At 57.4% G+C, this 26,570-nt stretch overlaps 7 protein-coding genes across 7 annotated transcripts; 3 read left to right on the top strand and 4 right to left on the bottom strand.

The window, feature by feature from the left end:
- Nucleotides 1-1,431: 1,431 nt before the first annotated feature.
- On the top strand, nt 1,432-4,281 carry CH63R_13533 (Fungal specific transcription factor domain-containing protein; the record flags this gene model as incomplete). The annotated part of the gene is made up of 5 exons (XM_018308507.1): nt 1,432-1,667; nt 1,763-2,291; nt 2,337-2,908; nt 2,989-3,704; nt 3,794-4,281. 5 exons carry the CDS (start codon nt 1,432-1,434, stop codon nt 4,279-4,281), a joined length of 2,541 nt encoding a protein of 846 aa, XP_018150825.1.
- A 1,209-nt stretch (nt 4,282-5,490) lies between these two features.
- Nucleotides 5,491-7,415, bottom strand: CH63R_13532 (glutamyl-tRNA(Gln) amidotransferase subunit A; the record flags this gene model as incomplete). Its single annotated transcript, XM_018308506.1, has 5 exons — nt 5,491-5,969; nt 6,074-6,713; nt 6,775-6,926; nt 6,993-7,127; nt 7,199-7,415. The coding sequence occupies 5 exons, from the start codon at nt 7,413-7,415 to the stop codon at nt 5,491-5,493; spliced, it is 1,623 nt and encodes a 540-aa protein (XP_018150824.1).
- A 1,064-nt stretch (nt 7,416-8,479) lies between these two features.
- On the top strand, nt 8,480-10,045 carry CH63R_13531 (Nitrilase; the record flags this gene model as incomplete). Its single annotated transcript, XM_018308505.1, has 5 exons — nt 8,480-8,688; nt 8,775-9,114; nt 9,223-9,257; nt 9,329-9,755; nt 9,839-10,045. The coding sequence occupies 5 exons, from the start codon at nt 8,480-8,482 to the stop codon at nt 10,043-10,045; spliced, it is 1,218 nt and encodes a 405-aa protein (XP_018150823.1).
- An 877-nt stretch (nt 10,046-10,922) lies between these two features.
- CH63R_13530 (Short-chain dehydrogenase) lies at nt 10,923-12,035 on the bottom strand (the record flags this gene model as incomplete). The annotated part of the gene is made up of 3 exons (XM_018308504.1): nt 10,923-11,098; nt 11,184-11,406; nt 11,484-12,035. 3 exons carry the CDS (start codon nt 12,033-12,035, stop codon nt 10,923-10,925), a joined length of 951 nt encoding a protein of 316 aa, XP_018150822.1.
- A 334-nt stretch (nt 12,036-12,369) lies between these two features.
- CH63R_13529 (RNA polymerase ii mediator complex component) lies at nt 12,370-14,333 on the top strand (the record flags this gene model as incomplete). The annotated part of the gene is made up of 2 exons (XM_018308503.1): nt 12,370-12,814; nt 12,862-14,333. 2 exons carry the CDS (start codon nt 12,370-12,372, stop codon nt 14,331-14,333), a joined length of 1,917 nt encoding a protein of 638 aa, XP_018150821.1.
- Nucleotides 14,334-15,045: 712 nt separating this feature from the next.
- Nucleotides 15,046-17,970, bottom strand: CH63R_13528 (Coatomer WD associated region; the record flags this gene model as incomplete). Its single annotated transcript, XM_018308502.1, has 5 exons — nt 15,046-16,069; nt 16,132-16,295; nt 16,345-16,760; nt 16,817-17,786; nt 17,953-17,970. 5 exons carry the CDS (start codon nt 17,968-17,970, stop codon nt 15,046-15,048), a joined length of 2,592 nt encoding a protein of 863 aa, XP_018150820.1.
- A 1,053-nt stretch (nt 17,971-19,023) lies between these two features.
- Nucleotides 19,024-20,211, bottom strand: CH63R_13527 (mannitol dehydrogenase domain-containing protein; the record flags this gene model as incomplete). The annotated part of the gene is made up of 1 exon (XM_018308501.1): nt 19,024-20,211. One exon carries the CDS (start codon nt 20,209-20,211, stop codon nt 19,024-19,026), a length of 1,188 nt encoding a protein of 395 aa, XP_018150819.1.
- Between the last annotated feature and the right edge of the window lie 6,359 nt (nt 20,212-26,570).

Here is a 26,570-nt window from a genome sequence, read left to right as displayed (position 1 = left end):
GATGAAGCTTAATCTCAAGCATGATACTAAAGACTTGCTCGCCCTTCGCTCTCGAGCTGGCCGCCGCCGCCTCGGAGGCCGTGCTGCACCTAGTGCCAAGCCACGTCTGCCATGGTCAAGTCACCCAGAGTCCGCCGAGATTTGCACGAGAACTTGTCTTGTGGGCGAACCGCTGTCAGAGCGGTGACTGCAGGCTCGACGGCGTACACTCGGACGGTGAAGGAACGTCAGCCACGACGTTTGGGTTCGGGGGGGATCTTCAGCCAAGGCAGAACCCTTTAATTCAAGAGAGGCGGATTTGGCGTTTTGCTAGGACTGTTGAATGAGGCTGGAGGGGTTGAGGACCATGAATCCCTCATCTCTAGCCGGCCCCGGTCCCTCTTTCTCATCATCCAGTTGTCATGGTCTTTGATCACAGCGGAAAACGTAAAACAGTACTCCAGTGACCGTAATGTATGGAGGAGAGCAGAAGAGGATGATAATCACTTTAAAACATTACAGCCTTTGGACTGAACAGGCTTAGTGCCCCCCCTCGAGGAAACAACACCAATCCAGGGGAAGCGACGGTGTTAGTCGCTGGTGCTAAGACGTAATGCTGTCTAGGACGGAACTAGGCCGTCACACCTGTCCCGAAGCACACGGCTGGGAAATAACGAAGAGCAGCCGACGCCTGTGTTTCTTCCGCCACCTTGAATGGACCCGGCTTTGGGCGTTGGAGTAGCCAGGCCGTCGAGGGCCTATTGCGAGTAAAAGGGGAACGAGAGGATGGCTGGTCTCTGTCCGTTTCTGAATACGTGGAGTTTCCGCCCATCTCCGTGTGAAACGAACATTGGAAATTGCTGTAAGTTTATCCGTATAATAACATGGTTTAGTCTCAGATCGTTGGACAGATGTGGCAGGCCAGGAGTGTAGTAGGGCTGGGAGGGACTCTTATGTTGAGGAATGCTTGAATAAGTGAGTTTGGGAGTAAACAACTGCCGTGGCCAGCTAGGTAATAACAAGTCTGGTTGGATATGCTTACTAAGGCTATGGGTGGTGAGCGCCCCATGTTGTGACCAGCCACGATTGCAACAGCCACGCTCACACCAGCCACAAATAATCAGCCACTTAGTGGCTGTGCAGGACCTCTTCTTTGCCCCCCTGCGACAACAGACCGGCCTGCTCCCGGATGCTTCCCGAAGCCAACGGCCAATTCCCGTGCAATAACCCCAAGAACAGTCAGGTTCGGAGTACCTGCTGAGCCTGCACGTGACGCAGTGCGCCCGTTGGATATTCTCTTGCATCGGAAATGGCCCGAGAGATCCTCCTGTGGCGTCCCGCGGCATCTTGGCGGCAACTCGCAGCAACTCTCTGTGGTGGGTACGAGTCACAACTCATGCCCGGATCATAGTTGTTGTAATTACGTACAGTCTCGGCATCGTGCCGCGCAAGATGGGGGACGAAGAAGACCGCCGCCAAGACGCCCTCCCCAACGACACGGCCAGCGGACGACGACGGCCTGCAAAGCGGAAACGGGTGGCGCTGGCTTGCGAGACCTGCCGGGATCGCAAGATACGCTGCGATGGAGGGAAACCCGTGTGCCGCCAGTGCGCCAGACGCCGTGACGTCCCTATAAACTGCACCTATTCCGTCATCTCCAGCAGCGCCAAGCAGCTCAGCGAGCAGGAGTGAGTTCGCTCGTTCTTTGGTCTGGATCGGATCCGAGGTCTCGCGTGTGGTTGTGACTGACACTCTACCCCCTCGACTAACACCCTTTTATCAGGTACATTGCTTCCCTCCAACGTCAGATCCAAGATCTAAACCAGGTCATCCGCTCGCTCGGTGGTGGCTCAACACATCCACGCGATGGTGAATCACCAGCCCGGGGCGTGCCGCCGCTGCCCAGTAACCAGCCGTCCGCCTCCGCGTTCGGCCATGACATCCAACGTCGACCCGAGCTGCCCGGCATCGTGTCTTCTCCCACAAGAACGAGACAGCACGGTGGAAGCGGCGGCGGCGGCGGCGGCGGTGGTGAGAAGACCGATGTGCCCTCGTGTCCCCTCCCCGAAGAAGGCCCTAGCCTGGTTAACGCAATGGGGGCAAGTATTTCATTGCGTAGCCCCGTTGCGTCAACATTGCAAGAGGAGTTCTACGGGCAATCATCGGTGCACTCCTTGCTGCAGCAGGTCCCAAACCCTGCAGGCCAGCGAGCCATTGCCAATGCCAATAACAACAGCACCAACAACACCAACAACAACACCATGGCCAGGCCTGGGCTGCCTGGCCCACGACAGCGACTTCCATATCCCTCGGTCAGTCACATAACTAATAATAACACTAACAGCCGGACGTCGCAGGTCGAGCTTGTCGACTCGTTGCTCCAACCCCAGTACGCATTGCCTCCGCGGCGGCTGGCGGACAATCTCCTTGACCTCTACTTTGACAATGTCTACATCTTCTACCCGTGGGTGCATGTGCCGACTTTCCGCTCCCGTTACGATGCGCTGTGGACGCTGGATGGGCAGCAAGAGGATTCGCCCGAGGATGCCACCGACGTCGGTCTGGGAGGCCACAAGTGTCCGCTTCCCGTCTTCTACTGTGCGCTCAATGCCATGTTCGCCCTGGGCTGCGAGTTTTCCCAGTCTCCTGAAAAGCAGTCTGCTTCTGTCACCTTCTACGGGCGGCTGAGGGAGCTGTTGCGGGACGAGATACTCGATCACAGCAGCATCTCTCACGTGCAAGTCCTGCTTCTCGTCAGTCACTATCTCCTCACCACGCGGTATCCGAATCGGTGTTACAACATGATCGGCATGGCCTCCCGCATGGCCGTGGGCCTGGGACTGCACCTAGAGAAGGCCGGCTCGGTTCCCTCCACTATAGCGACTCAGGTCCGCCGCCGCCTCTGGCACGGCTGTTTCCAGATGGAAATGTGGGTGTATTCATTCTCCCCACGGCCCAACATTGCTACAATCCCCTTGCGCGCGTGCTGCTGACCCTGATCCCTTCAAGGTTCGTGAGCATGACGCTGGGCCGGCCACCCGGCATCATGGTCAACGACGATGTTCCTCTGCCAGACGCCATTGACGACGATTGCCTCCAAGGGAGTAACCCTGGACAGCCCGCACACCTTGTGTCTGAACTTCTCTTCAACGTAGAGAACATCAAGCTCACAAAGATACTTGGCATGATCCTGCGGCGTGTTTACCATCCGCCACCCCACGATGCCCCGTCGCGGCCCGACCCCTCCTCCAACGTGAGCACTCTATTCCACCTCGACTCGTTGCTGCAAGAGTGCAGAAACGCGGTTCCCGCCCCGCTAGACTGGGACCGTCGCCCAGACACGCCGCTGTCTGGTAGATCTCACGTCTTGCGCCGCCAAGCAAATGTCCTTCAAGCCAGGTGCGCCGTCCTCGCGTCTGTTCAGCCCGTTTGGGTCCGCTTACCCTTTTATCATGACCCTAGGTTGCTTCATCTGCGAGTCTTGCTGTATCGGCCAAGCTTCACGGCATTCTGCGCTGCAGCTCGCCCCGTGCCCAGCCGCCGCGAGGCCGACCAGACGTATCCTCCCGTCTTGGACGACACCCTGCCTGCGGAGAGCGAGCTGGCCGAGTCGTTCCGTGCGCAGTGCGCCGCCATCTGTGTCAAGAACGCCTGTGAGCTGGTCAGCTCGGTGGTGAGGGCCACGGCGGAGGCCGCCACGGGAGCGTGGTGGTTCAGCCTGTTTTGTGAGCCTTGTCCTTGTCCCTTTCTCCTGGGAACACCCGCCCAGTCTCTGTGGTATCCGTGTCTAATCTTTTCGATTCAACAACACCAGATCTTGTCACCAGCGGAGTCATCATCATACTGGCCGAGTGCACGCAGCTTCAGAAGAAGGTGTTCGACGAGGAAATGCTCGCGAGGGCCTGGGAGCAATGCAACAGTACCCTTCGATACTTCAGCTCGAGCCACGCGCGGGCACGCGAGTACCTACAGTCTCTCCAAGTGCTACGCGATCGAGCTGTTTTGACCTACGGAAACCCTCCCGGCGACCTGGTCTCGGGTGCGGCCCCTGTGCAGCCCAGAGACGAACAGCACGTCGGCCCTGTAGAGGTTGAGGCTCAACCCCAGGAGACCAACAGCGCGTATGAGGAGGGCGTTCAGATATACACCGATGCTGCCTGCGGTACCGGCTTCTTCGAGCATGATTGGGGCGTGCCCTTCTTGTTCGAGGATTGGGTAGCTGAAGGCACCGGCGGTTCCTTTCTGCCGCCCAACGGGCTACGAGACGATGGCACCGTTGACTTCACGGCCAGAGGACCATAGTGTTGAATCGTCATGAAGAAGTCAAATTTGGTTCAAGTGTTCGAAAACAGAACCCCCCCCCCCCCCCCCCCCCCCTAATAACCCTTCCCCTGCTCACGTTGCCAATTCCAGCAAGGCGAGGCAAGGCGCGGAACCGTAACCTGCTCTGTCTCGACAATCTCTGCGGAAGAGAACGCGTCAGAACTGGCTTAGATTTCAAGCTGCAGGCATACTTGCCAAGAAAACATCTGGTTATTGTATCGGACTTCTGCCGCAACTCGGCCTTGGGGTTAACTTTGAGTTGATCTCCGTAGGTCGTTGCGGCCCAGAGCACTGTCGCTGTACCCAACATCAAGTTGAACAGCACTCTTGCAGTCTCGCAGGCTGACGTCCAAGAGTCAGGGCGAGCCAGACCCTGACCCCCCGGGGCGAGCCGAGGAAATCGAAGGGGGATTGAAGATTGCGGGTGTCCGACATGTCGTAGTGGCGGTAATCGACCATCTGTTTCTCCTCATACTGGAGCATATCTTCGTCTTTGCACGGGTAGTTCCCGGAGACAGGGTTATCCTGGTCCCCCCTCCCCGGGGCCAGAACAAATAAGAGCAGTTTTCCGGAGGGGCTTATGTCTTCAACAAGCACTCTTTAAAGCGGAGTAAGGAGCCATGCAAAGTGGCACCGCCAACCCGAGCCAGGGCGTCTTAGGCGTCGGGTCTATGAGTGCATCTTGGCCTTACAAATCCGATTCCGAATCTACGAAACGCTGAAGCGGCATCATTGTTATTTAGTCTCGGAGATAACAGTCAAAGATAAGAGAATGACTCGGGCTGGGGAACAATTGCCTCCAGAAAATGGAACACGTCGACAATATCGTGAAAGACCCTTGCAGAGCTGGTAGGGTGGGTGGTTGGGAAGACGTGGGACACATTTCACGCCAAGTGCTTCAAGACTTTCCTGTGGTGATATTACTTTATGCAAAGGCTCATTAATGAGGGATTGTAGCTTAAGAGAGAGATCCAAAAGACCAGCAGTTGATTATGAAACCTTGTCTTTGCTTAGACATGTGTTGCCTTCCAGAGGACTCCCTTAGTTAGTCATCGGCAAGCTTCTCACAACCTTTGGCAACCTTGTATAGCTTTGCGTAACTGGTGGCGCTATCCAACCTCTATGTTGATCCAGAGACTGTGATATGTAGACCGAAACGACATACAAACTTTGGGTTTGTGGCGTAACCTACTTCAACAGGGACGGAACTTGGCGGGGAGGGAAGTGAGCCTCGTAGGCAGACATTGCCCGGATTACAGACCCCTCGTCGTATCTCTTCCCGATGAAGGCGATCCCGAAGGGGAGTCCAATGTCGTCGTATCCGAGAGGTGCCGTTCCGACGGGCAGACGGCCGACGGCCCCCATACGCGAGGCGTCGAAGTCGGTCGGGATCGCAATCACGTCAAGGTTGTGCTTTGCAAACAGGACGGCCGGGCCCTCCTCGTGCAGGCGCTCCTGCGTCTGCTTGGCCAGCCAGTATTCCCCAGAGGTCCCCCTATCGCCGACCTGATCAGCCGCCACAAACGTGGGGAAGCAGCACTTGTCTTCCGGGTGCTCCTCCGCGAAGTAGCGGGCGCCTGTGTTGATGATGTCCTCTAGGCTCTCGATTGTCGAGTTTCGACGACGCGTTCGGAGGTAAGCCGCGAGGTCCGCCTTTACGTCGTACTCTGGGGAGAAGAAGCCGTGTCAGCGGAGAGCAGGGAGATGGGGGGGAGGGGGGGGGGCCTCCTCTGAGCCGTGACGGAATGGGAACCTGGTGTCTAAAACTCACGTATCAAGATGGTTCCGTTATTGGCTCGCTGAGCGGCGCCGACGAATGTGTAGTTCCACTGCTCAGGGTGTGGCAGTGGCGTCTCCAAGACGGTCGCTCCGAGGGAGGAGAACCGCGTCAGTGCTTTGTCAAACGCCTCGACAATCGCAATCTCTCTCGTGGTTTCGTTCCGGAAGAACGGGTCCCGGATAACGCCGACACGCAGCCCCGAGAAGCCATCCGGTAGGAGGAACTGCGTGTAGTTCTCCGGGCGAGACTCCTGGGCGGGCCCGGTGTACGGGTCGTCACGGTCGAAAGCGGCCATGATGTCGAGGCTCACGGCAACATCCCACGCACTCTTGCCCATTGGCCCCGTGGTATCCACGGACGACGAGATTGGGACAACGCCGGTCCGACTCGTCATGCCGGTGGACGGCCGAAGCCCGAAGAGGGCGCCTCTGCCGGACGGCCCGACGATGCTTCCTTCGGTATCCGAGCCCAGGGCAAGCGGGGCAAAGCCGGCCGAGACCCCGGCCCCGGAGCCGGAAGAGCTGCCCCCCGGATCCCCTCCGGCGGCGAAACCACCTCGCACGTAGGGCGACGAGACCTGACCCCCTCTCGGGCTCCAAGCGGACGCATCCACTCCGGATATGCCAGACCACTAGAACACGTCAGTCAGTAGCTCGCCACGAAGAAGATGCAAGTTAGGGGTCTCGGCTTACCACCATGAGACTGCTTTTGGCGAGGATGATGGCTCCAGCATCACGGAGCCTCTTGACAACGAAAGCGTCGCCCACCACGTCGCCGGCAGCATGATACAAGATGAAGGATCCCGCAGTGGTGTTCATCCCCAGCTCCACGTCTGTGTCGTAGTCTATTGTGGCACGAGATCAGCCGACGTGCCAGCACCCGCAGTACGTCAGGATTATGCAAGACTCACTGTCCTTGACGATGATCGGAACGCCGTGCAGCGGGCTCCTGACGATGCCGGCAGCCCTTTCCGCGTCGAGAGCTGTAGCGATAGCATAGACGTTCTCGAACGGAGCGGACTCGATGATGGCGTTCAAGCGCAGCCCTGCGACGTGACGTACGTGTCAGGTAAGCGGATTTCACGGGTGCTCTCGTGGTGGACCAACTGCGCCCTACCTTTGTGGTTGTGGGCTTCGATGCGCGCCAGGTATGCCTTGACGAGCGCGCCGGACGTGACGTTGCCCGATGCCAACGCGTCGGAAACATCTTTGGCAGATGCCTCGAGAAGGTTGAGGGAGCCGAGCGTCGTGGGATAATACGACGTGGCGTTGCCGCCACAGTGAACTCTGGCAGCAAGCGCACTTACACCCAGGAGAATGCTGAACAGCTTCATGCTGTCTATACTTATCTGTACTTGGGCTAGACAAAGGTTGACGACAACAAACTGGCGTGTGTCCTGGGGACCTTTACTGTTTGGTTGCTTGGATGACGCCTTTTGAAGACGTCCAAACCAACACGAAAGTCCGGCCGAACGTATCTGCTTTGGATTTCATGTTTGGAAACCGGCTGCCGCGATGCAATGATCCCTTCTATCTATCTCGATCTCCAATTTGTCGATACGCCTTGTCATATCGGCTGCCGCTCGTTGCTATCTCTATACTGCACTGCATGCCCTCAACCAGTGCCACGCCAGATCAAATTCCTGGAGAACGCTCACACAAACCACGAAATCTTCTGCGATAAGCACCCCCCCTGGCGCCACTTACACCGCTGGGATCCGCCCTCGGGAACTTCCCGGGCCACAGTTCAAACCCCGATCGTGGGGTGTGTGGGCTAGATCCTGGCGTGGGGACGACGCAGTCTAATTAGTCAAAGTTGGAGGCATCTGGAGACATCGGGAACGACCCGAAGTCGCTCGACCTGGAAACCTGATGACCTCCAGTCCAGAGTCCCGAACCCCGACAGACCCCTAGCTACCCATTTGCTGTGGCGTCGGTGTTTGTCGTGAGCGAGGATATCGTTGATTTGTGTATCGCGGTGCAACATCAATCTGCTTCCTAGATAGTTACGTAAATACCACCGACGCGTATCACTGCTTCAGTATCTGAGGCTATCTCTACGTGGCTGGGATGGTTGATGACGCCTTTCTAGACCCCTGACTACGCTGGCAGTTTCGAAGATTGGGAGACTGGGTTGTTCCAAGGCAGATCAACTCGCGCAGTGTCGTTAGCTCCTCACACGACGTCGGCGAACCCACCGAAGTGGTCGATGGAGAAATGGCGGACTTGGGCGTGTCCATATAAGCGGTGATGATACTCTGCGTCCCCTCTCATTGTGTAGACAGAATCATCTCGACTTCACATCATTTCCCGGACCCTTCGGTGACAGTTCCTTAGATCAGCTTCTCTAAAAACGAACGAGATTTCCGTCTTTTGTCCAACCTCCGCAGTCAACATCATGGCGGCTCGCACTTTTGACAAGTCCAACATCACTCTGTCCGCCGTGGTCGCGGCCCCTGCAGGATGGCCGCTGCCCGTGGGCAACAAGAACTGGACCGATGGCCATTTCGACCTGAAGGCGACCGTCGAGTACGGTACCAAGCTGATCGCCGAGGCGCGCGGAAACGGGGCCGACCTCGTGGCTTTCCCGGAGCTCTGGTTCCCTGGGTAAGTGATACGCCACCATCTACGCATCGTCCATGCCAACACATACCAAAAAATGAGCCTTCAAAAGACGCTTACGGTTTCACCAGGTACCCCAAGTCTCTTGAAGCCAAGTGGATGTTCCCCCTTGTCGAGGAGTACGTCGCCAACTCCTTGGTGGTCGACTCCGACGAGTGGAAGGCCTTGCGAGACGCCGCTCGCGAGAATGCCATCTACGTCTCCTTCGGCTTCAGCGAACGCGTGGGAGACTTCATCTACATGTCCCAGGCGCTCCTCGGCCCCGAGGGCGAGGTGCTCATCAACCGTCGCAAGCTTAGGCCATCCGGCACGGAGAGGGGACTCTGGTCCGACGGCAGCGATGACGGGCTGATGGTGGTCGACACCAAGATCGGGCGCGTCGGTATGCTGCAGTGCTGGGAACATCTTCGCGTGGGTTTCCTTGGCTATCCGAACAGGCGATGGTCCCCCGCCCCGTTGCCTTGACGCGCGCAACAGCTGACGATGGGATGACAGCCCACCATGACCTTCAATATACAGGCCCAGCTACCGAACATCCATGTCGGCGCATGGCCGTAAGTCTCGTCGCCCTTTTGTCCTTCTCTACCAAAGGGGCTTGCTGTGCTGGGTGCTAACCGCGACGCAGTTACAATCAGAACCCCGGAGCCGCTGATGTCGAGAACTGGGAGGACGTCGACGTCGCCTACTCGGCTCTTCGACTCATGTCGATATTGACCAACGCAGTGACGGTGACGCCCAGCATCGGGTACGGCTTCATCAACCAGTTCACCACCCTCCTCGCCCACTCAAACTCCAACACCACCGCGCACCCCAACGACGACCAGGACTACGCTCCTCTCATCTACTCTTCCGTCAACGGATCGGGTTGGTCGAACCAGTCCTACGACCTCGACGGCGAAGTATCATGGGGCACGCTCAAGCAAATTGAGGAGGGCTTCCCCGAGTACATCCCCAAGGTCTGCCCCCTCCTAAACCCTTCCAAGTACCCCACGACGGGCGACCCGCTGACCACATCACCTGCAGGAGAACGGCAGCTTCGTCACTTTCAGACAGTATTCGACTGATGCGATAATTGAGAATTTACTGTTTGTTCCCCCTTCGAAAGGAGCGTTAGCCACCTCGTACCGGACCCAAGCTGACCTTGGATAGTTCCGGCAATGCCAGCGAGACGGTTGAGCCTCCCTCCACCTCCGTCGCGACAGGAACGCTCCTTGCCACCGCTACATCTGTACCCACGGGGACCATATCGAGTGGCGCGGCGAGTGCGGGAATACCTGCAGCAGCGCCGGCTGTGCTGCAGCTCGCAGCAGCACTTGTGACGGTTGTCTGCTACCTCTGGTGATGCACTACAGCTGGGTGAGGCTGGGCCTCTGGAAACGCAATTCACTCGGTTTTGTTACTCTCTTGTAGGGTAGGGTCTGAAGTCTCTTCTGGGAGCCTTCTATCCCTCAGCGTCTCCTACGGACTTGCTTCATTGCTGCGGCTGTGGCGTGACGGGAGGCTAGGAAAAGGCCAAAAGCCGGAAGTGCTGAGCATGGCTGAACTCTTTTTCGAATAAGACTTTCTCGAATTCCTACCTTTAGTTACGGACCGCAGCAAAAAACTATGTGTGTAAGACTATAGCACAGTAAGTCCAAAACTATGGCGGTGATTACAGTCCAAGAAGGGAGGGTTTCGATATCAGGGGTGCAAAATGCATGGTGGTTGCTCGTGGATGAAGAAGCGAAGTGTTTGTCATACGAATAAAATTCAAATAAACTGAAACAAACCGAATTGAATTGATAAATCAGCGGTTTGTATTAATTGGTTAGTTCATCTACTCAATACTACATATTACCAGCTAGGAAAGATGAGAATCCTCAAGTAGTTTAGCAGCTGACAGACCTACTTTTATGGTTTCGTTTCACATGTCTATTCATCTAGACTCACGTAACAGTTTGAAAAGTGCTCTATGACTTGCTCGTTCGACCAAGTTGCTCACCGTCCTTTGGATTCAAGCAAAGATATTATGAAAATAAACGGGGCAAGGCATTGTAGCTCACAGACCAGCCAAATATCTCAAGATAGTTTATTCCGGGAGCATAGTGTAGTAATGGAATCCCAAATCCAGACTACTCGCTGCGCTTTCGTGATGACTTATATCCAACGCACCACTCCCTGCGAACGGCATACCAAACAGGTCACCTTGTGGTGCACTGTGGTTCCAGCACAACAGACGCTTACTCTTGAAGTCCGACAACACCCACCTTGAGGTAGTGGTCGTTCTTCCGGATCTTCTCCCCGATCTCGCCCGTCTTCAGCTCCTCGACGTCCCACTTGGCCCAGACGAAACGGCCGTGCAAAAAGCGCGCCTCCTCGGACGCGGCCCAGACGGCAAAGTTCCCTCCCAGGCTCGCTACAGAACACCCATTTTTGTTAGCATGAGGTCGAAACTGAACCAGACTACTTTCCTTTTTATCTGAGAGAGGGAGAGAGCGTACCAGTGTCAAACGGATAGAAATCCTCGGGGATGCCCGCGTTGATGAAGGCCGAGGTCCGCACCACCCCGGGATGGAAGTTGACGACCTGCATCTCCTCCGGCGGCGTGTCTTTGGCGATCAGCTGGATAAGGATCGTCCCGGCGTTCTTGCTGGCGCTGTAGGCCGGCCACGGGCCTGCCTTGGTGAAGTTGTGAGTGGCCTCGGTGGACACGTTGACGAGGAACTGCGGGGCGAATGGTTAGCATTGTGTTGCTGCAGGCGGCATTGCCCCTCCCCTGTTAGATAGATAGAAAACCGCACCTTTTGACGACCCCCGCCGTTCTTCTGCTTGTAGAACCTCTCCGTGAGGTCCAGCAGCGAGCGGACGTTCATGGTGTAGGAGCTCCAGACGTCGTCCCTCCCAAGCGCCAGGATGGCACCGCCGGTCGAGATCTTGGCGGCGTTGAGGACGAGGACGTCGATGACGGTGCCGTCCTCCTCGAAGCCCTTCCACAGCTTCTCGGTGTCGGCGAGGTCGTCCACGTCGCTCGAGAGCCCGTCGAACTGGACCTTGGGAAACTCCTTCCGGAGGTCCGATACGGCCTCCTCGACCAGGTTCTGGCGGCGGCCGAGGATGATGACGCGCTTGGCCCCGGCCTGGCTGAAGCCCTTGGCGATGGCGAAGCCGATGCCCATGGAGCCGCCGGTGATGAGGACGGTGCGGCCGGCCTGGGAGAGCTCGGGGCGGGAGGGGGAGATGGTTGGGTACGGCTCTCTGTGGATCGTCTTTGTAAAGGTGATTCCTGTCTCGAAGGGGGAGGTCGACTTCAACGCGGCTTCGGCGGCGGCGGCGGCGGCGATGGCTGCGTCCATGGCGAATGTTTGGGTGGAGGAAGTTGTGTAGGTGTTTTGTTTGAGATGGAAGGGACTTTGTGTTATTTCCAAAGGTAAAGAACTGGGTGTTAATGTGTTCCGTCTGGTGATTGATGAAGAAGATGTCGGTGCTGTGATTCCATTTCTTAAGTCAACAGATACTTCACTCTCTTATACTTCTTCTGCCCAACGGCCCATGACGTGAAAACGTTATGCGTGTGTACAAGCGCCAGGCGAAGGCGTAATCAATGTTTTGTCATTCATTGACCGGTTCGGTAAGCAGAATAGAGACGTTTCCATGCGGTGATCCTACTACCACTATTACGGCTGCGTCATGCCCCGCAAGAAACACGATCGACGTGCCGCTGCGGCAGCCCGCAAGCCTTCCGCAAGTCTTCCGCCCGAAACCCGCAAAACACCCGCAAGGACCCGCACCGGATCGGTCTGTGTGGGGCCGGCTTGCTTACACCTACCGCACCGCCGCGCCCGCATAATCTCACGGCTGACAAATGTCATCATCCTACAGATCCTACGACACCACCACCTCCAGCAGGAATCCTTCGTTCGGTTCTCGCTTTGCGTGATTGGTCCTCTCCGTCACTTCGATAACGTCAACGTTGGCTGCTTTTCCAACGTCACACTCGATGACGAATTCCGGCGAGCATACGACGACGGACACTCACTCATCCAACACCGCAGACAGGGCGAGCTGAGACTGAGACACCCACTCGCACGCAGTGTTCCGCATCAGCTTATCGTGGCCCAAGACAGACTCCGGGGTACGGGGGAAACATGGCTCGGCTCATCAAGCAGAAGGCCTGCCTAGCCTGCACGGAATCCAAACGCCGTTGCGACAAGAGGCTCCCGATGTGTACCCGCTGCGATGACAGGGATGTGGACTGCCAGTATCCCGTCACAAAGAGGCGTCGCCCTCTCCACCACGATAGGCCATTCCTCGATACTCCTACGCAGCAGCAGCAGCAACATCAACCCAACGATGCCGCCACGATGGTCGATGTCCTGGAATTCGATGCCGGGTCTCTCGCCGCCGGCATTTGGGGGAGCATGCCCTGGTTGAACCTGGACTTCACGTCCGCGACCACCCTCGGCCTTCAACCCGCGTCGTCGTCGTCGTCGTCGGGCCTCACCGGACCGCCGCCGTCACCCGCCAGACACTCGCCGCCGCAGGAATCCTCCGAACCCTCCCGGCAGACGCACAACAAATTCCCGCAGCACACCCAGCCGACCGCGGCCGAGACCTCCCTCGCCGAGAACAGGTGGTTCCTCGCCCCCTCGAGCTGGCGCATCGAGCACTGGCCCACCCCGGCCCACGACGCCTACCCGGCCGCCGTCATGACCAACTTCAACCGCGGCCTGCAGGCCTGGGTCCGCCGCTGGGCCACGCAGGGCCACAACCCCTTCATCCACCGCGCCCTCTACGCCGAGGGCGGCCACTTCCCCGCCTGCATCCAGGACGCCTTCACCACCGCCGTCGCCTGCCACCACAAGACGCCCCAGAACGAGGCCTTTGTCCACCGCGTCCTCGACGAGCGCGCCGCCGCCCTCGTCGCCGCCCAGCCCCCCGCCCCGCTCGAGACGCGCGACCACCTCGCCCGCGTCCACGCGCTGCACGTCTACACCGTCCTCCGCCTCTACGACGGCGACGTCAGCCAGCGCGCCGCCGCCGAGTCCCACCTCCCCATCCTCGACCTCTGGAGCAGACAGCTCTGGGACTCCGCCATCGCGGACGTGACCACCCTCTCGCGCGGCTGGATGCCCGCTCACTCCAATTTCTGCCCCAGCAACCCCGCCTCCTCGGCCTCGTTCTCACCCCCCGCCGCCGCCGACGACGACGCCGCAACGACCGAGACGGCCGGCCCGGACAGCACGTACGAGTCGAACCTCGTGGCCTGGAACCTCTGGGTGCTCTCCGAGTCCATCCGGCGCACCTGGATCGTCGTCGGCTGCACCATCGGCGTCTACAAAGCCCTCAAGGGCCAGTGGGGCGTGTGCCCCGGCGGCTCCCTCTTCACCGCCCGCGCCGGGCTGTGGGACGCGCCCTCGGCCCCGCGGTGGGCGGCGCTCCGACGCGACCTCGCTGCCGGTGCCGGCGACGGACCCGGCGATGGCGACTTCTTCGTGCAGTCGGGCGACGGGGAGAAGCTATTCCGCAGCGCGGCGGCCGCCGAGGTGGACGAGTTCGCGAGGCACCTGTTCACGTGCATTTGGGGGCTCGACCGGCTCGAGGACTGGGCTTTGAGGACGGCTTCCAAGGGCGAGGTCAACTTGATGTATTGACGGCCCAACCTGGCGAGGAGTCCGGAGAGGCGACAGTGTGTGGGTGGCTTTTGTGAAAGCCACACGCAATACTCTCTCTCCATATATGCAGTCTCCACAGCAAGCAACATCTCCCGTTCGGAGCACCAGCGTTTGGCTTCCAAGCACATGTGACGTCTCGGACTTGGAGAGGGAGGGAGGGAGAGCCTCGGTCGTGAATATATCAAGCACCAAGCTCATCCATGAGGTAGGGAGGAGGCAAAGCCGTGTAGAAAAGTGAAAGCGCCGTCAGTATGGTTTCCTAGGGTCACCTCGCATAGCTGTCTGTCCTGTCTTGGAATTCAATTATATCAGACAAAAGGCCGCATGGTGGGACTTAAAGAACAGAATCATTCCCTTGAAACAGAAGCCCAACATCTAATCAACTAGGTATGACAAATGGACAACTAGGCTCTCGCTTGGAATTGGTCGTCACCGAAGGAATCATGGCACTATTTACACCATTGGTAGTCAGATCCTTAGGGACTCTGGATACATTGAAGCCAATCTGGCTGCATCACCATTGATAACAACAGACGAGACGCGAAAAACAGCTTCCATTTATTTGCAAGGCATGATCATTACCGTCAACGCCCGTCGAGGCAGGACCAAAACTTCCGACATCTAAGGCCTTTTACAATCCCCGCACCGTCCCTAATCAAATTGCGTTTTGAGACACCGAGGACAAAGCTTCCTACTTCTCGTCTTCTTCCGTCTCGACCTCCTTGTCGTCAGACTCCTCCTCCACGTCGTCCTCCTCGGCCTCGTCAGCCTCTTCCGCTTCCTCGGCAGCCTCGGGGGATTCTGCTCCGTTGACCTCCTTGATCTCGGCGACCTCAGGCGCTGCGCCGCCCTGCTTCTCGAGCTGGAGCCACTCGTCCCACTCGGGGAACAGCTCTTCGTCCTCCACCGGTACACCAATCATCTTGGAGACGCGACCCTTCTTGCTCTTCTCAAGGCTCTCCTTCCATTCCTTGACGACATCCGCCGTCACACTGGGCTTGTATGTTTGCGAGAACAGGACGGCCTCGGCTAACCGGCCAGTCTTGGTAAGGATCTCAACGCAGCCGGCGACGTCGCCCAGCAGCCACTTGCAGCTGAAGGCAACATTGTGGGCGCCAGCCTCCTGCGCTTGCTCGGCCAGTTTTGAAAGACCGCTGCGGTCCGACGTGGAGGAGTAGAGGAGGAGCAGCGAGCCCAAGTCCTTTGCGTGCGTGAAGCACTCTTGTGCCACAGTCACCTGCCATCCGGCAAGGGCAGCGTCTCCCACAGTCTTCCACTTGTGCTCGACGTCTGCTTCCCTGGCGAGGTCGAGGGCGGTGTCCAGCTGGCCCAGGCCGAGGGCCAAATCGAACTTGTGCTCGGGATCCGTGGCGACCTCCAGCGCCAGCTCCTTGTGGCCTTGGCCCTCCAAGAAGCGCGCGATCTTGTTAAGCTGGTCTGCAGGGATGGTGGGCAGAAGCTCTTGCGCAGTTTCCATCTCGTCGCGAAGGACCAGGGTTTGGTACTCGAGAACGGGCAGCGAGAGCGCGAACGAAGTGACACCAACATCTTTGTCGGCCAGGTAGATCCTTGAGTCGCGCTGGATGTAGCCCAAGATGTACATGGACTGGTCGAAATGGGACACGGTGTACGTCTGGTCGCCGACGAGGTAGTTCAGGCGGTTGGTGCTGTTGGTGTAGAGGAAGCAGTCGCCAACCCACTCTCCCGTTCGCACGCTGTCCTCGTGTTAGTCTCGAGCCTGGTTTGCGGATAAACAAGCACCACGGAGCAAAAATACCTCTCGTTGATGTCGGTGATGACCTCGAAAGCCGACTCAACACCATCCTCGTCAATCTGGCCACTCTGAACGCCCTCGACGTAGGCATCACGCGAGAAGCGCAGGACATAGAAGGTGTCTTCGCAAGCGAGGGCCACCAATTCGCCGCTGTCGGACCAGTACACCTATTCCAGGTTAGCTTCAGGATGACAGCAGACACAACAGCCAACACACCTCTCTAGGCTCGACCTCGATGCGCCTGACAAGGCCGCCCGTCTGCCAGTCAAAGAAGGAGATGCCGCCCTGGCCCTTCACCCCAAGAAGAACGCCACCAGTCAAGCCCTCGGCCTGGAAACCGACATCAAGACCGCCCGGCTTCTCGACGAAGTTCTTGTACACCTTGACGCTGGTTGCCGACTCCCGAATGGCAAAGTCGTTCGTGTTCTCCTTGGACGCCCACACAAAGTCCAGCGCGGAGCCGAAGGCCTTGTTGCGCCACGCCAGGGCCGTGTAGATGATGTACTCGCCGTCTCCGCAGACCGCGACGAAGCGGCCGTTCGGGTTGTGGACCAGGGTCGACGGGTACACCTCGCAGGTGCCAAGCTCCTTGACGGGCAGGGAGATGGGCTCGTTGTCTTTGATGGTATCATCTGCACTCGGTCAGTAAACGAAACCTGCAGGTGTCCCCGGGAAGGCCGCGACATACCTCCGCCCTTGATAATGGCAGAAACAACCTCGTTGTGGCGGGCCCAGACGAGCTTTCCTGACGCGTCCATGGACACGGCGGGCTCTTCGCGGCCCAGCTTCACGACGACGGCACCATCGTCGAACCCGACAGCCACACCTTGCTTGCCCTTCTGGTACGAGACGCACCACGCGCGCTCCAGGCCGTAGTTCAAAGACTGCTCGAACCGGTACGTGTTGGCGTGCCATAGCCTAATGGTGCCGTCTTCGGAACCGGAAATGATAACTGGCAGCTCGGGGTGATAGCACGCGAACGAGACGTTATTCGTGTGGCCTTCGAGGGTGGCGATGAGAGACTTGGTGGTGTAGTCCCAGACCTTGACGGTGCGGTCGTCGGACGTCGTCAGGAGGTAGGGCTTGTCGGAATGGGGGTAGTAGTCGACGTGGTTGACACCCTTAGCCTCGTGGGCCTCGAGGGTGAAGTTGGGCGTCGCGGAGCCGAGGCTCCAGATCTTGACGGTGCGGTCGAGGGAGGCCGAGGCGAAGGTGTTGGTGTCCTTGGGGTTGATGGCGAGACCCATCACGTAGTGTCCGTGACCCTCGAAGACCTGGACGCACTTCCATCCCTTCTCCCAGTCCCACAGCTTGATCGTCATGTCATCGGAGGCGGTCAGCACGAAGGGTTGTGTCGGGTGGATGGCAATGGCGCGGATGTAGTCGGGGTGAGCCTCGAACGAGGTGATCTTCTCCGAGGTGTTGTAGTTGTACACGCGGATCTGGAAGTCGTCGGAGCCGCAGACGATCCAGTTCTTTCTCGCAACGAATCGACCGGCTCGGACGGGCACATCGGTGAGCTCGAACGTCTTGACGATCTGCTGCGTCTCATACGACCAGATGTAGACGTGGCCGCTGTACAATGTGGTGAGGATCCATGGCTCTTGAGGGTGGAAGTCGATGCCCTTTACCCGCTCGCTGCGGGCGAACAATTGTCGCTGGACGAACACGCCAGGTCAGCTACTGAAGCTATTCAGGAGAGGACGGACTAGCGGAAGCTGCGAATGTGCGGCAGCTTGTGAAAGGCTCCTGCTCCCCCTTCGAATAGCTCCCGCCCATGCAGATGCGCAAGATCAGGAACCTGGAACTGGAGATGGCTCGTACCTTGACGTCGACCTTCATCGTGGCCACCTATGCGTTATACCAAGCAAGGGAGAGAAAGATTGCGGAAAAGGCGATGCTGTCCTCGAAGAGTGAAGTGGGTGGGGTATGTGTTCTCGCGCTGGGTGACGGCGTTCAAGCAGGGGGGATCATGCGTTCCGGTGCAGCCAATTTCAAAGGACGCAATAGAACCAGAAGAGGCAGCTGGAAGCCGGTCGCGGAGGGAGAATCGGGAGGGGGGAATGTCCTCGGGAGGGTGTGTCGTGGGAATTGATGGCTTCCAGAGCTGTTGGCCGTCGCAATTTTGGCCAAGTCGGTATTTGGAGCTTCAACAGATGTGTCCCTACCGCTGCGAGGTTCAGGAGCTGATTGGTGCCTGAGTGAGGTGGCTTTTGCCTAAGGCACAGACATTTTGAGCCACGTAGACGGCCTTTCTCCCTTTTCTCGAGGCATCAGCCACATGTCCCCAGCTCTTCAGCCACACCTATGTCTACCTTTTTTGCGCCTTTCTGAGCCATTCTGCGCCACTAGCAAGATGCCATGTCATTCCCGCTTCCGATGATGAATGAGAGCAAGCCGGAGACGTAACAATGGTAAGGCATGATTTTGAAATACGAAGTGGAATTGATTAGAGTTGCCTTCATTACAATTCAGATTTAAAGATTCACTTCAGTAGAATGGGGAAGGGTTCTTTTTCTCTCTTTTTTTCTTCTTCTTTTCTTTTGCGAAGGTGCAAATCATCAATCATGATCGTGGAGTGCGCTGATACATTGTATGCGCATCAATCTAGTTGTCAGCTTTCAAATGAATTGCTTCACACATTACGATGAGTAACAAGGCAGATTTCTTGGTTTAAAATATGTGACGGGTTTTGAATTCAGATTCTGTCCAATGTCTACATATCTCTTCCAACTGTCAAGCTGGATAGCTTGTTGAAAAGTGGTTACGCAAAAACATGCGCTACCATGAGATGAGTTCCGAAACGCCTCGCCTGTGTCCCAGGATATATGCTACTAAACTCCAATGAATCCCAATGCCGTTAAATCGTTACACTCGTCACAGTTTCGCAGCTAGTCATTCCTCGCTGTCGGCCTGGACTCTGCGAACCACCTCGACAAGCATGGGGTGGATCTTCTCTGAGGGCTGGATACCGCAGATCTTAGTAACAGCGTCCTCGGGTCCGTTCTCGGACATAAGCTTGGAGAGCTCCTTGCTCTCATCATCGCCCTCAACGTCCTGGAAGCGGAAAGCCATCTCGGCGGCGCGGAGCAGGGCGGAGCAGTCCTGACCCTTCTCGGCGAGCTCAGCCGCAGGGCCGACAAAACGCTCCTTGCGGCTAAGTTTGCGGAGAGGAGCGCGGCCAACGCGCTCAACAGCATCCTCCAAATGGGGGTTGCCAATACGGCGAATGATCTTGGCAGCGTATTCGCGCTGAGCCTTCTCGTCAATGCCGTGCTTGCTGATGATCAGGTTGCTCGTCTCCTCGAGCGCCTTGCGAACCTCGGCCATGATGGCCTTGTCCTGGAGAGCGTCGTAGACAGTGCGCTTGCTGCGGTTGTATCCGTGGTAGGCTGCAGTAGCGTGGCCAGTGTTGACAGTGTAAAGCTTACGCTCGATAAAGGGAGCAAGCTCATCAACCCAGTTGATGCCCTCGATGCTGGGGATCTCCTCGAAGGGAGTGCGCTCGACAACCCACTCATAAAACTTCTCGAGGGTGACGTCCAGGCCAGCGTTGGGGTCCTGAGCAGGGACGATGCGGTCGATGGCAGAGTTGGCGTAGCGAGCGCGCTGGTGGTGATCCTCCAAGCGGTGGGCGGGAGTGTTGCGAGGGTCCTTGATGTGCTCAGCAAGGGTGTCGGTGGCGCCAATGGCGTTTTCGCAGGCAATGACAGCGATAGGAGCCAGGTTGCTGGGTCGCTTGTCAATGCCCTTGGCAATGACCGGGGCGATGAACTTCAGGATGTTCGGGCCGACGGAACACGTGACAACGTCGGCGGTGGCAATCTCCTCGACCAAGTCGGCCTCGTGAGTTCTTGAGTTGATGGCGCGGTAGTTTGTGATGGTGTTCTCGTTGGTGCCCTCAGCGCCGACCTCAATGACACGGTATGAGGGGGTCTCGTTGAGCTTGTCAATGAGAGAATCGGCAACATCGGCGAAGACAACCTCGTAGCCAGAGTTGTGGAGGAAGCAGGCGACGAAGCCACGGCCGATGTTACCGGCTCCGAAGTGGACGGCCTTCTTGTTCTGATGCTGTGTCGACATGATGGATGTGTAAATAGATGTCTGTGTGTAAGATGTGTGGTGTGATAGAAGTGTATTGTTGATCGAGTTAAGCCTCAAGTGGATGGATACAGCTTTCAAGGTCTATTAAAACCGAATGGAGGAACAAAGAGATTTGGTGTGAAGTGATGAGGAATTCTCGATTGCAGGACAACGGGGGGAACTGGTTTACTTATATTTCTGAGAGTGTCGCCTTCACGAGAAGGGAAGGGGCCACCACGATGTAATAGAGTGCGAGCGTCTCCAGGGAGCACACCATGGTATGGATGACCATGAGTCCTTGACGTGTGAAAGGCTCACTACAGTGGGGCGCTGGCTGTAAAGGGAAAGCAAGAGGCAGTGGAGGGGAGGGCCCACCCATGCAACTTACACTACGTCGTCTGTGATGCCAGCGATACGTACCCCATTCCACGACCTACGTCAAGGTACGTACCTCCGAGGTACCTCATTTCCACCATGGATTCGTCGCATCGAGTGTCGTATCTGTATCTGTGCCTCGGGTACAGAGTACTTGTTGCCTGTACCCACTGTGTGAAGGAAGTCAAGGACTGCCCTGAAGCCATGACATAACGCCGCATCCCCCCTTCCCCCCTTTCCCTCTTTCCCCTCCAGCCATGCCATCATCTCCAGTATTTCCAGGCAATGCTGCGAATGGTCAACCGTCATTTTCGTTCGCAAGTCTCCGCTTCATTGAAACACCGTCGGCGCCGTCTTAGCTTCTCGACTTGCCATCCTTTAGGCCAACGAAGATGCAGCATTTCGTCAAAGAGGTGTGTGCATAGCCATCATACGTACTATGTACTATGTTCTTTTTCTCACTCGGAGGGGAGGGGCGCAGGGGAAGGGGGTGTCATCAAGAAGAACACTCGCTCATAGGTCACAATTGTTGACTTGAGGGGTCTAAACAACTACCTACCAGAGGGAGGGGGAGTGGTTCTGTTTCTCCGTCGGCTTGGATTGGGATGCCGATTGTGGATGAATGGGGGGGAATGATGGGGATTGGGCCAGGAGAAGGGGTCAGATGCAAGACGGCCCTTTCACCCATCCATCCTACTGTTCGAGGTCTGTTGGTGTTGGTTACGTGTTGGTAAAGACTTCCTCATGGCAGCTGCAGCAGACAAACCAACTCATTGGCCATCGCATGTTTGGTGTCTATAGCATGTGAGGAATGACCGTCCTTTGCTTTTTGCGCCTCCTGGGGTTGCGCGGGCCTGCTTCACTGGCCTCGGCTCTTGGCTTCGATCGATTTGGATGGTGGGATCTTTTCGATTCCCATGTCCGTCAGACGACAATGGATCCACCGGGCCAGGGGAAGAAGGGCAATGATAATGGTCGCCCGGAGGCAGACGTGAGCCCAGAATGGTCACCCGTGAGCCATCACGAGCGTGGCATGTGCGAGAGGCTTTGGCTACAGATGGTGTGCCTACCTGTATGCCTGTATGTGTGTGAGTGGGTGTCAGTGAGTGAAGGAGAGTGAGAGCGCGGCAGCGCGGAGATGCCACCCAGCGAGGCCTGTTAGCAGCCCGGTGTATCTCGCCCCAGCATGCGGATACCTGGTTGTAGTATGGCCGCCTCGCAGTGCTTGGTAAAACACCCGAGACACTGATGCGGGCTGCCCATTGTCGCCATTGCTGCTTGTTCACACGGCGCCGCCTTCCGTCAAAAGGGTAATACAGCACGCCCGTTCCGTAAAGTCATAGTCCCCATCTCCTGTCGGCTGCGGCTCTCGGGAGGGGGATGGATGGGGGACATGGAGACATGGAGACATGGAGACTTGGAGAAATGCCATGCCGGTTCCGTCCGGCCTGGAACCGCCGAGGCTCTAAGCAAACAGTAAAGAAAGGGTAACATGGAACATGTGGCGGCGGCCGCGGCTGGCGCAACGGCAAGCAATGAGGCGTCTGTCAACGTACTCAGCCTTTCCTCATGGACTTTTACCGGGGGCATCCTAAGTAGCGAGGGGTTAGCCGGCGACAGGCAGAGAGCGAGAGGCATTTCTTTCCTTTCCTTATCGCGGCATCTCGGATGGGCAAATCGTAATCGCGCATCAGCGACCCGTTGACGATAAAGCCGCACTGCAACACCACTGCATGCCAGGGGACTGGTGCCTCCGTGGCCTGTTCCTGACTGTTGCTGCGCCGCCTCACGATGAATGGTCGGACGGCGCGCCGAGGGGGGCCGGGGGTGCCGTGGAACGCGGGCAAGGCGCCACGACACATACTTATCTTGGTGCTGCTGTGTCGGCTGGAGGCAAAGTGCCTGACAGACAGCGACGAAAGGGTCGGCCTGCAATTCAACACAAGTAGATTGAACTTGGAACGCATACGATGCGACCTGCGGCGATCAACCGGCAACTCCCCTCCCTCGTCAGTCAGAGAGTTAGTATAGTTACGTTACTTAGATGAGGGCCGCAGTCCATCGATCGTGAGGATCAAGTAGTATGAATGGATCCGTAGTCGAATCAAACGACGGGCATTCCGTGGACCATGGGTCATGGCCCCCCTCCTTAGTGGGTTTGCCGGCGTACGCCTCCAGCCTTCCATTCTGCTCAGCCATGCCCTCCTTGGCCGCCCCTGTCGCAAGAGGTCGGATTCTCATCCAAGCCGTGAAACGGGACGGATTGCCGCGAATCTTTGAGGGAGATTAATTACGGCGGCGGCTGTTTCTGGGCTTGGCCGCTCGTCCAGACACCCCTGGCAGGGACTCAGGCCGCAAATACAGGGCGGTGATTCGTCGAGATGTCTAGATGGCGCCACTTTGGTATCTGTTGTCGCCGCATCCAAAGGACCAGCCAGGGTTTGCTCGCTATCGTTGACGCCGACGGTGACCAAGGGGGCCAAGTGCAGCGGAGGTTCGGGGCGACATGGACTGGACGCCCGCATCGCCGGCGATACTCTGGCAGTTCTGCCGCAGTCTGGCTGACGGAGACTACTGGGATTGCGAACCGCAGACTGTGGGTTGGGTTGGGTTTGCCATTCATCGGCACCAGTCATAACCGGGCGGCGCTGCACGGGGCGTGACGGGGTAAGAAGACGACATGTCGAATGTCACTGTGACTGCATCCGGACTGAGAAACTGGGGACTTTGCTCTGGGCAAAATGCCGGGGCGGGCTGCCTCTCAGTTATGAGAAACCCCGCGACAAAGAACTGATTGATTCGCCGAAGCCAGGTTGATTATGCAGGTTGCGGAATAGGACAAACAGAAAGCGGGACGGTCAGCGGAGGCAGGACACGACACGACACGACGTCGTTGGGTGCGTCTTTCCCCTCCTGTCTTTTCGTCTTCTCTGGTTGGGGAGGCCCTGTTTGCCGACGAACACCTGCAGGAAGGGTGCAAGCCCCCCTCTCACTCTCCCCCATCCGTCGACAAGTCAAGACCGGACAAGACAAAGCCAAGTGAGATACTGCCCTCGTTTTCCGAACGCGAGCCTCGATTTGGCGAGAGATGAGAGATGGGACCTGATTCGCCGTCGAATGGCTGGGCGGCTGCATGTGCCCTCAGCTGTGAAGTTGCGTTGCGGGATCATACGGGGGCTTCTGTGTATGTATTGCTGTATTGGTCTGTATTCGTACGAATACTCTGTGTCCGTGCTGTACATCGTAGCGTGCCCCTCGTCTTGCCTCCGTCCTGCCTCCTGTCGATGGATACCTGTATTTTCCGTTTACTTTGTTAGCCCAACCGACAAAAGGTTGAATCATCGGCGACTCGGGTGGGCTCAACCGAGCTCATGGGACCGCTGTTGTTGGTAATAGTGATGCCACAGGTATGTTATGCGTGTCACCCCAAAATGACAGTTCACGATGATGTCTTTCTTTTGGGTGGCCGTGGCCACCTATTCTGGGTCGGGTTGGGAGGAAAGACCTCTGGAAGATGCTGGAACTTGTACTTCTCCACGCTCTGGAGGGCGGGAAGTACCTCCACCAGACCCAGCGAAGTGTTTCTTCAGTGGGGGCAGGTGAGAGGCAATGCGCCCCAAAGAAAACGGGCCTCGGGGGTCCGTTTCTCCTCCATGCCATCCGTTTGGGTGGCATAACCACGAAGAAGTGGTGTCGTCCAGGTATCCAAGTTCATGTGGGAGGCAAAGACGGCCGACATTGGGTCCGTATGGAGTACCTTTTCTCCTGGGTGGAGGTCGGAACACTACACAGATCGACGAATCATCGACAGTCAGTCGGGGAAAGAAGCGCCTCGAACGGTCTTTCGCCATGTTCCTTCCAAAGTTACCTGTCCCTCTCTGCCCGTTGCCATACAGGTACTCCGTATCCTCACTCCGTACCTGCCCACTCAGTTGCAGAGTATCAGTACAGAGTACAGGTACACGTATCGCCGTGCCGCCGTACCTTCCCCGTCCCTGCCATTCAGTGTCCTTCCGTTTGCCCGCTCCTGCTCGAGGCCCCCACTATGTTCCACTTATATGCAGTGTCGCGACCAACCATTTGGGTACCTACCTACTGTAGCTTCCTCCCTTCTTTCCTCGACGTACTGTATACAGATACATGCATCTCGCTTGTGGAACAGACTGCTTGCTTTATCCGTCTTGTCTTTTGTCGAGGAAAGCACGGCGCACCCGAACCTTCCATCTGCGGCGGTTCCTCTCGTGGTTGCGGCAAGTGTGGCCCGTATCTCCCCCGCTCCTCCTGTCCGTCCAACGAAGGCGGCTGGCTTCCTCCTCTTTCCTCCTCCGGGCCACCACCGGACTATACACCGCCGTCCGGTCAACTGACGGATTCCATCCATCCGCAATACATGTACGCATTTTCGGCCACCACTGCCATCCGTTGGACCACTTGACATCACATCACATCTCAGCATTTGCCATGCCCCGCGCTACGGTATCACCTAAGATTCAACCCTGCCTGCTGTAAGCCGACAAGCACCCTTTCATTCCATGACAGCATCAACTGTGTGTGTTTCTGCCTGGACATGGCCGACTGCCAACGACATGATGCCGAGACGGCCCCCTCCCAACGCCAACCCCAACGCCTCAGCACCTCATACTGTCGCCTTCCCCTCGCCGAGTAGCCAGGACTTGGATGTTGTACCCGCGACTTGATACACACTTGGCTGTCATCGTTACAGACTTTTGGCTTCCCGACGGGACCAGCCACAAAGGCACCACCACACCACTACACCAGTCCCAGCGCTGTGGTGATACGTTTGACCAGCCCCAGGCTCTGAACCAAGCCGCATCAGTTTCATGACAAGGTAAGTCAGGCTTGTCCATGCGGGTAAGATGCCGTGGCTTGCGTTTGGTTTTGGTTTCTTCCACTCGCAACGACACCGGCATCGTTACTGTGTACATCGTATATGGCCATCGTTACCAGTAAACTTCTGGCTTGGCACCTGAACCCTCTTTGACTTCAACGGCGGAAATGAAGGACACCATGGCCGCCATCATTGCCTGTCTGCCTGCCTTGTCTGCCTTGTCTTCCTATGCTGCTTCGCTCCCGCCCGGCCGCTAGTGCGCTCGGACACGGGCTCGGGCTTGAGCTGCTCGATGCGACATCAGAGTCAATGTCCCCGAACACGCCCGCCTGCACGATGGCTGCCACCTCCCCGTGGCGCCTATGGTCATCTATCAACCCAGCAGCAGCAAGTCGGGATGAATAATTGGGAGTCATGAAGCCAAACACAGACACGGACGAGAGGCACACCGTCGTCATCGCAACCCGGAGGCTGAGGTTGTGTCAAAATGCCGTTCGCCAACAGACCAAACGAACAACCACCAACCACCAACCACCAACACCCACCACCACCATCGCGAGGGGTCATAGAGTTTCTGATTCTTGTCACAGAGTGCGCCTGCCCCCTGCCTCCCCTGTGCGATGGTCTCCGATGACATCGGTCGTCGATCGTCATCGTCATTGCCATGTCGGGCAGCTCCCCCGCGCCGATCAGAGTTGGGGGTTACCGCCTCAACCAAGATAGCCTCACCGGCCACGGCAACGGCCACAGAAGCCTGCGGCTCGGACTCTCACTCATCTGAAGGCGTGCTCTGCGTTGGTTGGGCTGCATTGGCATTGCATTGTTCTGCACTGCATCTGCAACTGCAACTGCAACTCGTAGGCACATGAAGGGACGGAATGACGTCGCGATGCCTTCGCCGTGCCAATCTCTCACCAGCCAGCCGCCCGTCAACACAGGCGAGACAGGACTACAGCAAGCCCACCGCTCCCCCTCGTCGAGCCGGCCTTTCACGATGACACATGCAAGCCCTCACGTTGCAGACTACGAGCGGCACGATCCCGTCATCGCGTACCATGCCAGCTGTGAACTGGGGCGCGACTGTCTGGGCTAACACTTCCCTACCGTCTTCGAAATGGGCCAGCCACTCGTCCGT

This window comes from Colletotrichum higginsianum, chromosome 10, assembly GCF_001672515.1.
Source record: "Colletotrichum higginsianum IMI 349063 chromosome 10, whole genome shotgun sequence".
NCBI lineage: Eukaryota > Fungi > Ascomycota > Sordariomycetes > Glomerellales > Glomerellaceae > Colletotrichum > Colletotrichum higginsianum.
The sequence above is the reverse complement of the archived record's forward strand: the minus strand, read 5'-3'. Positions and strand labels throughout refer to the sequence as shown.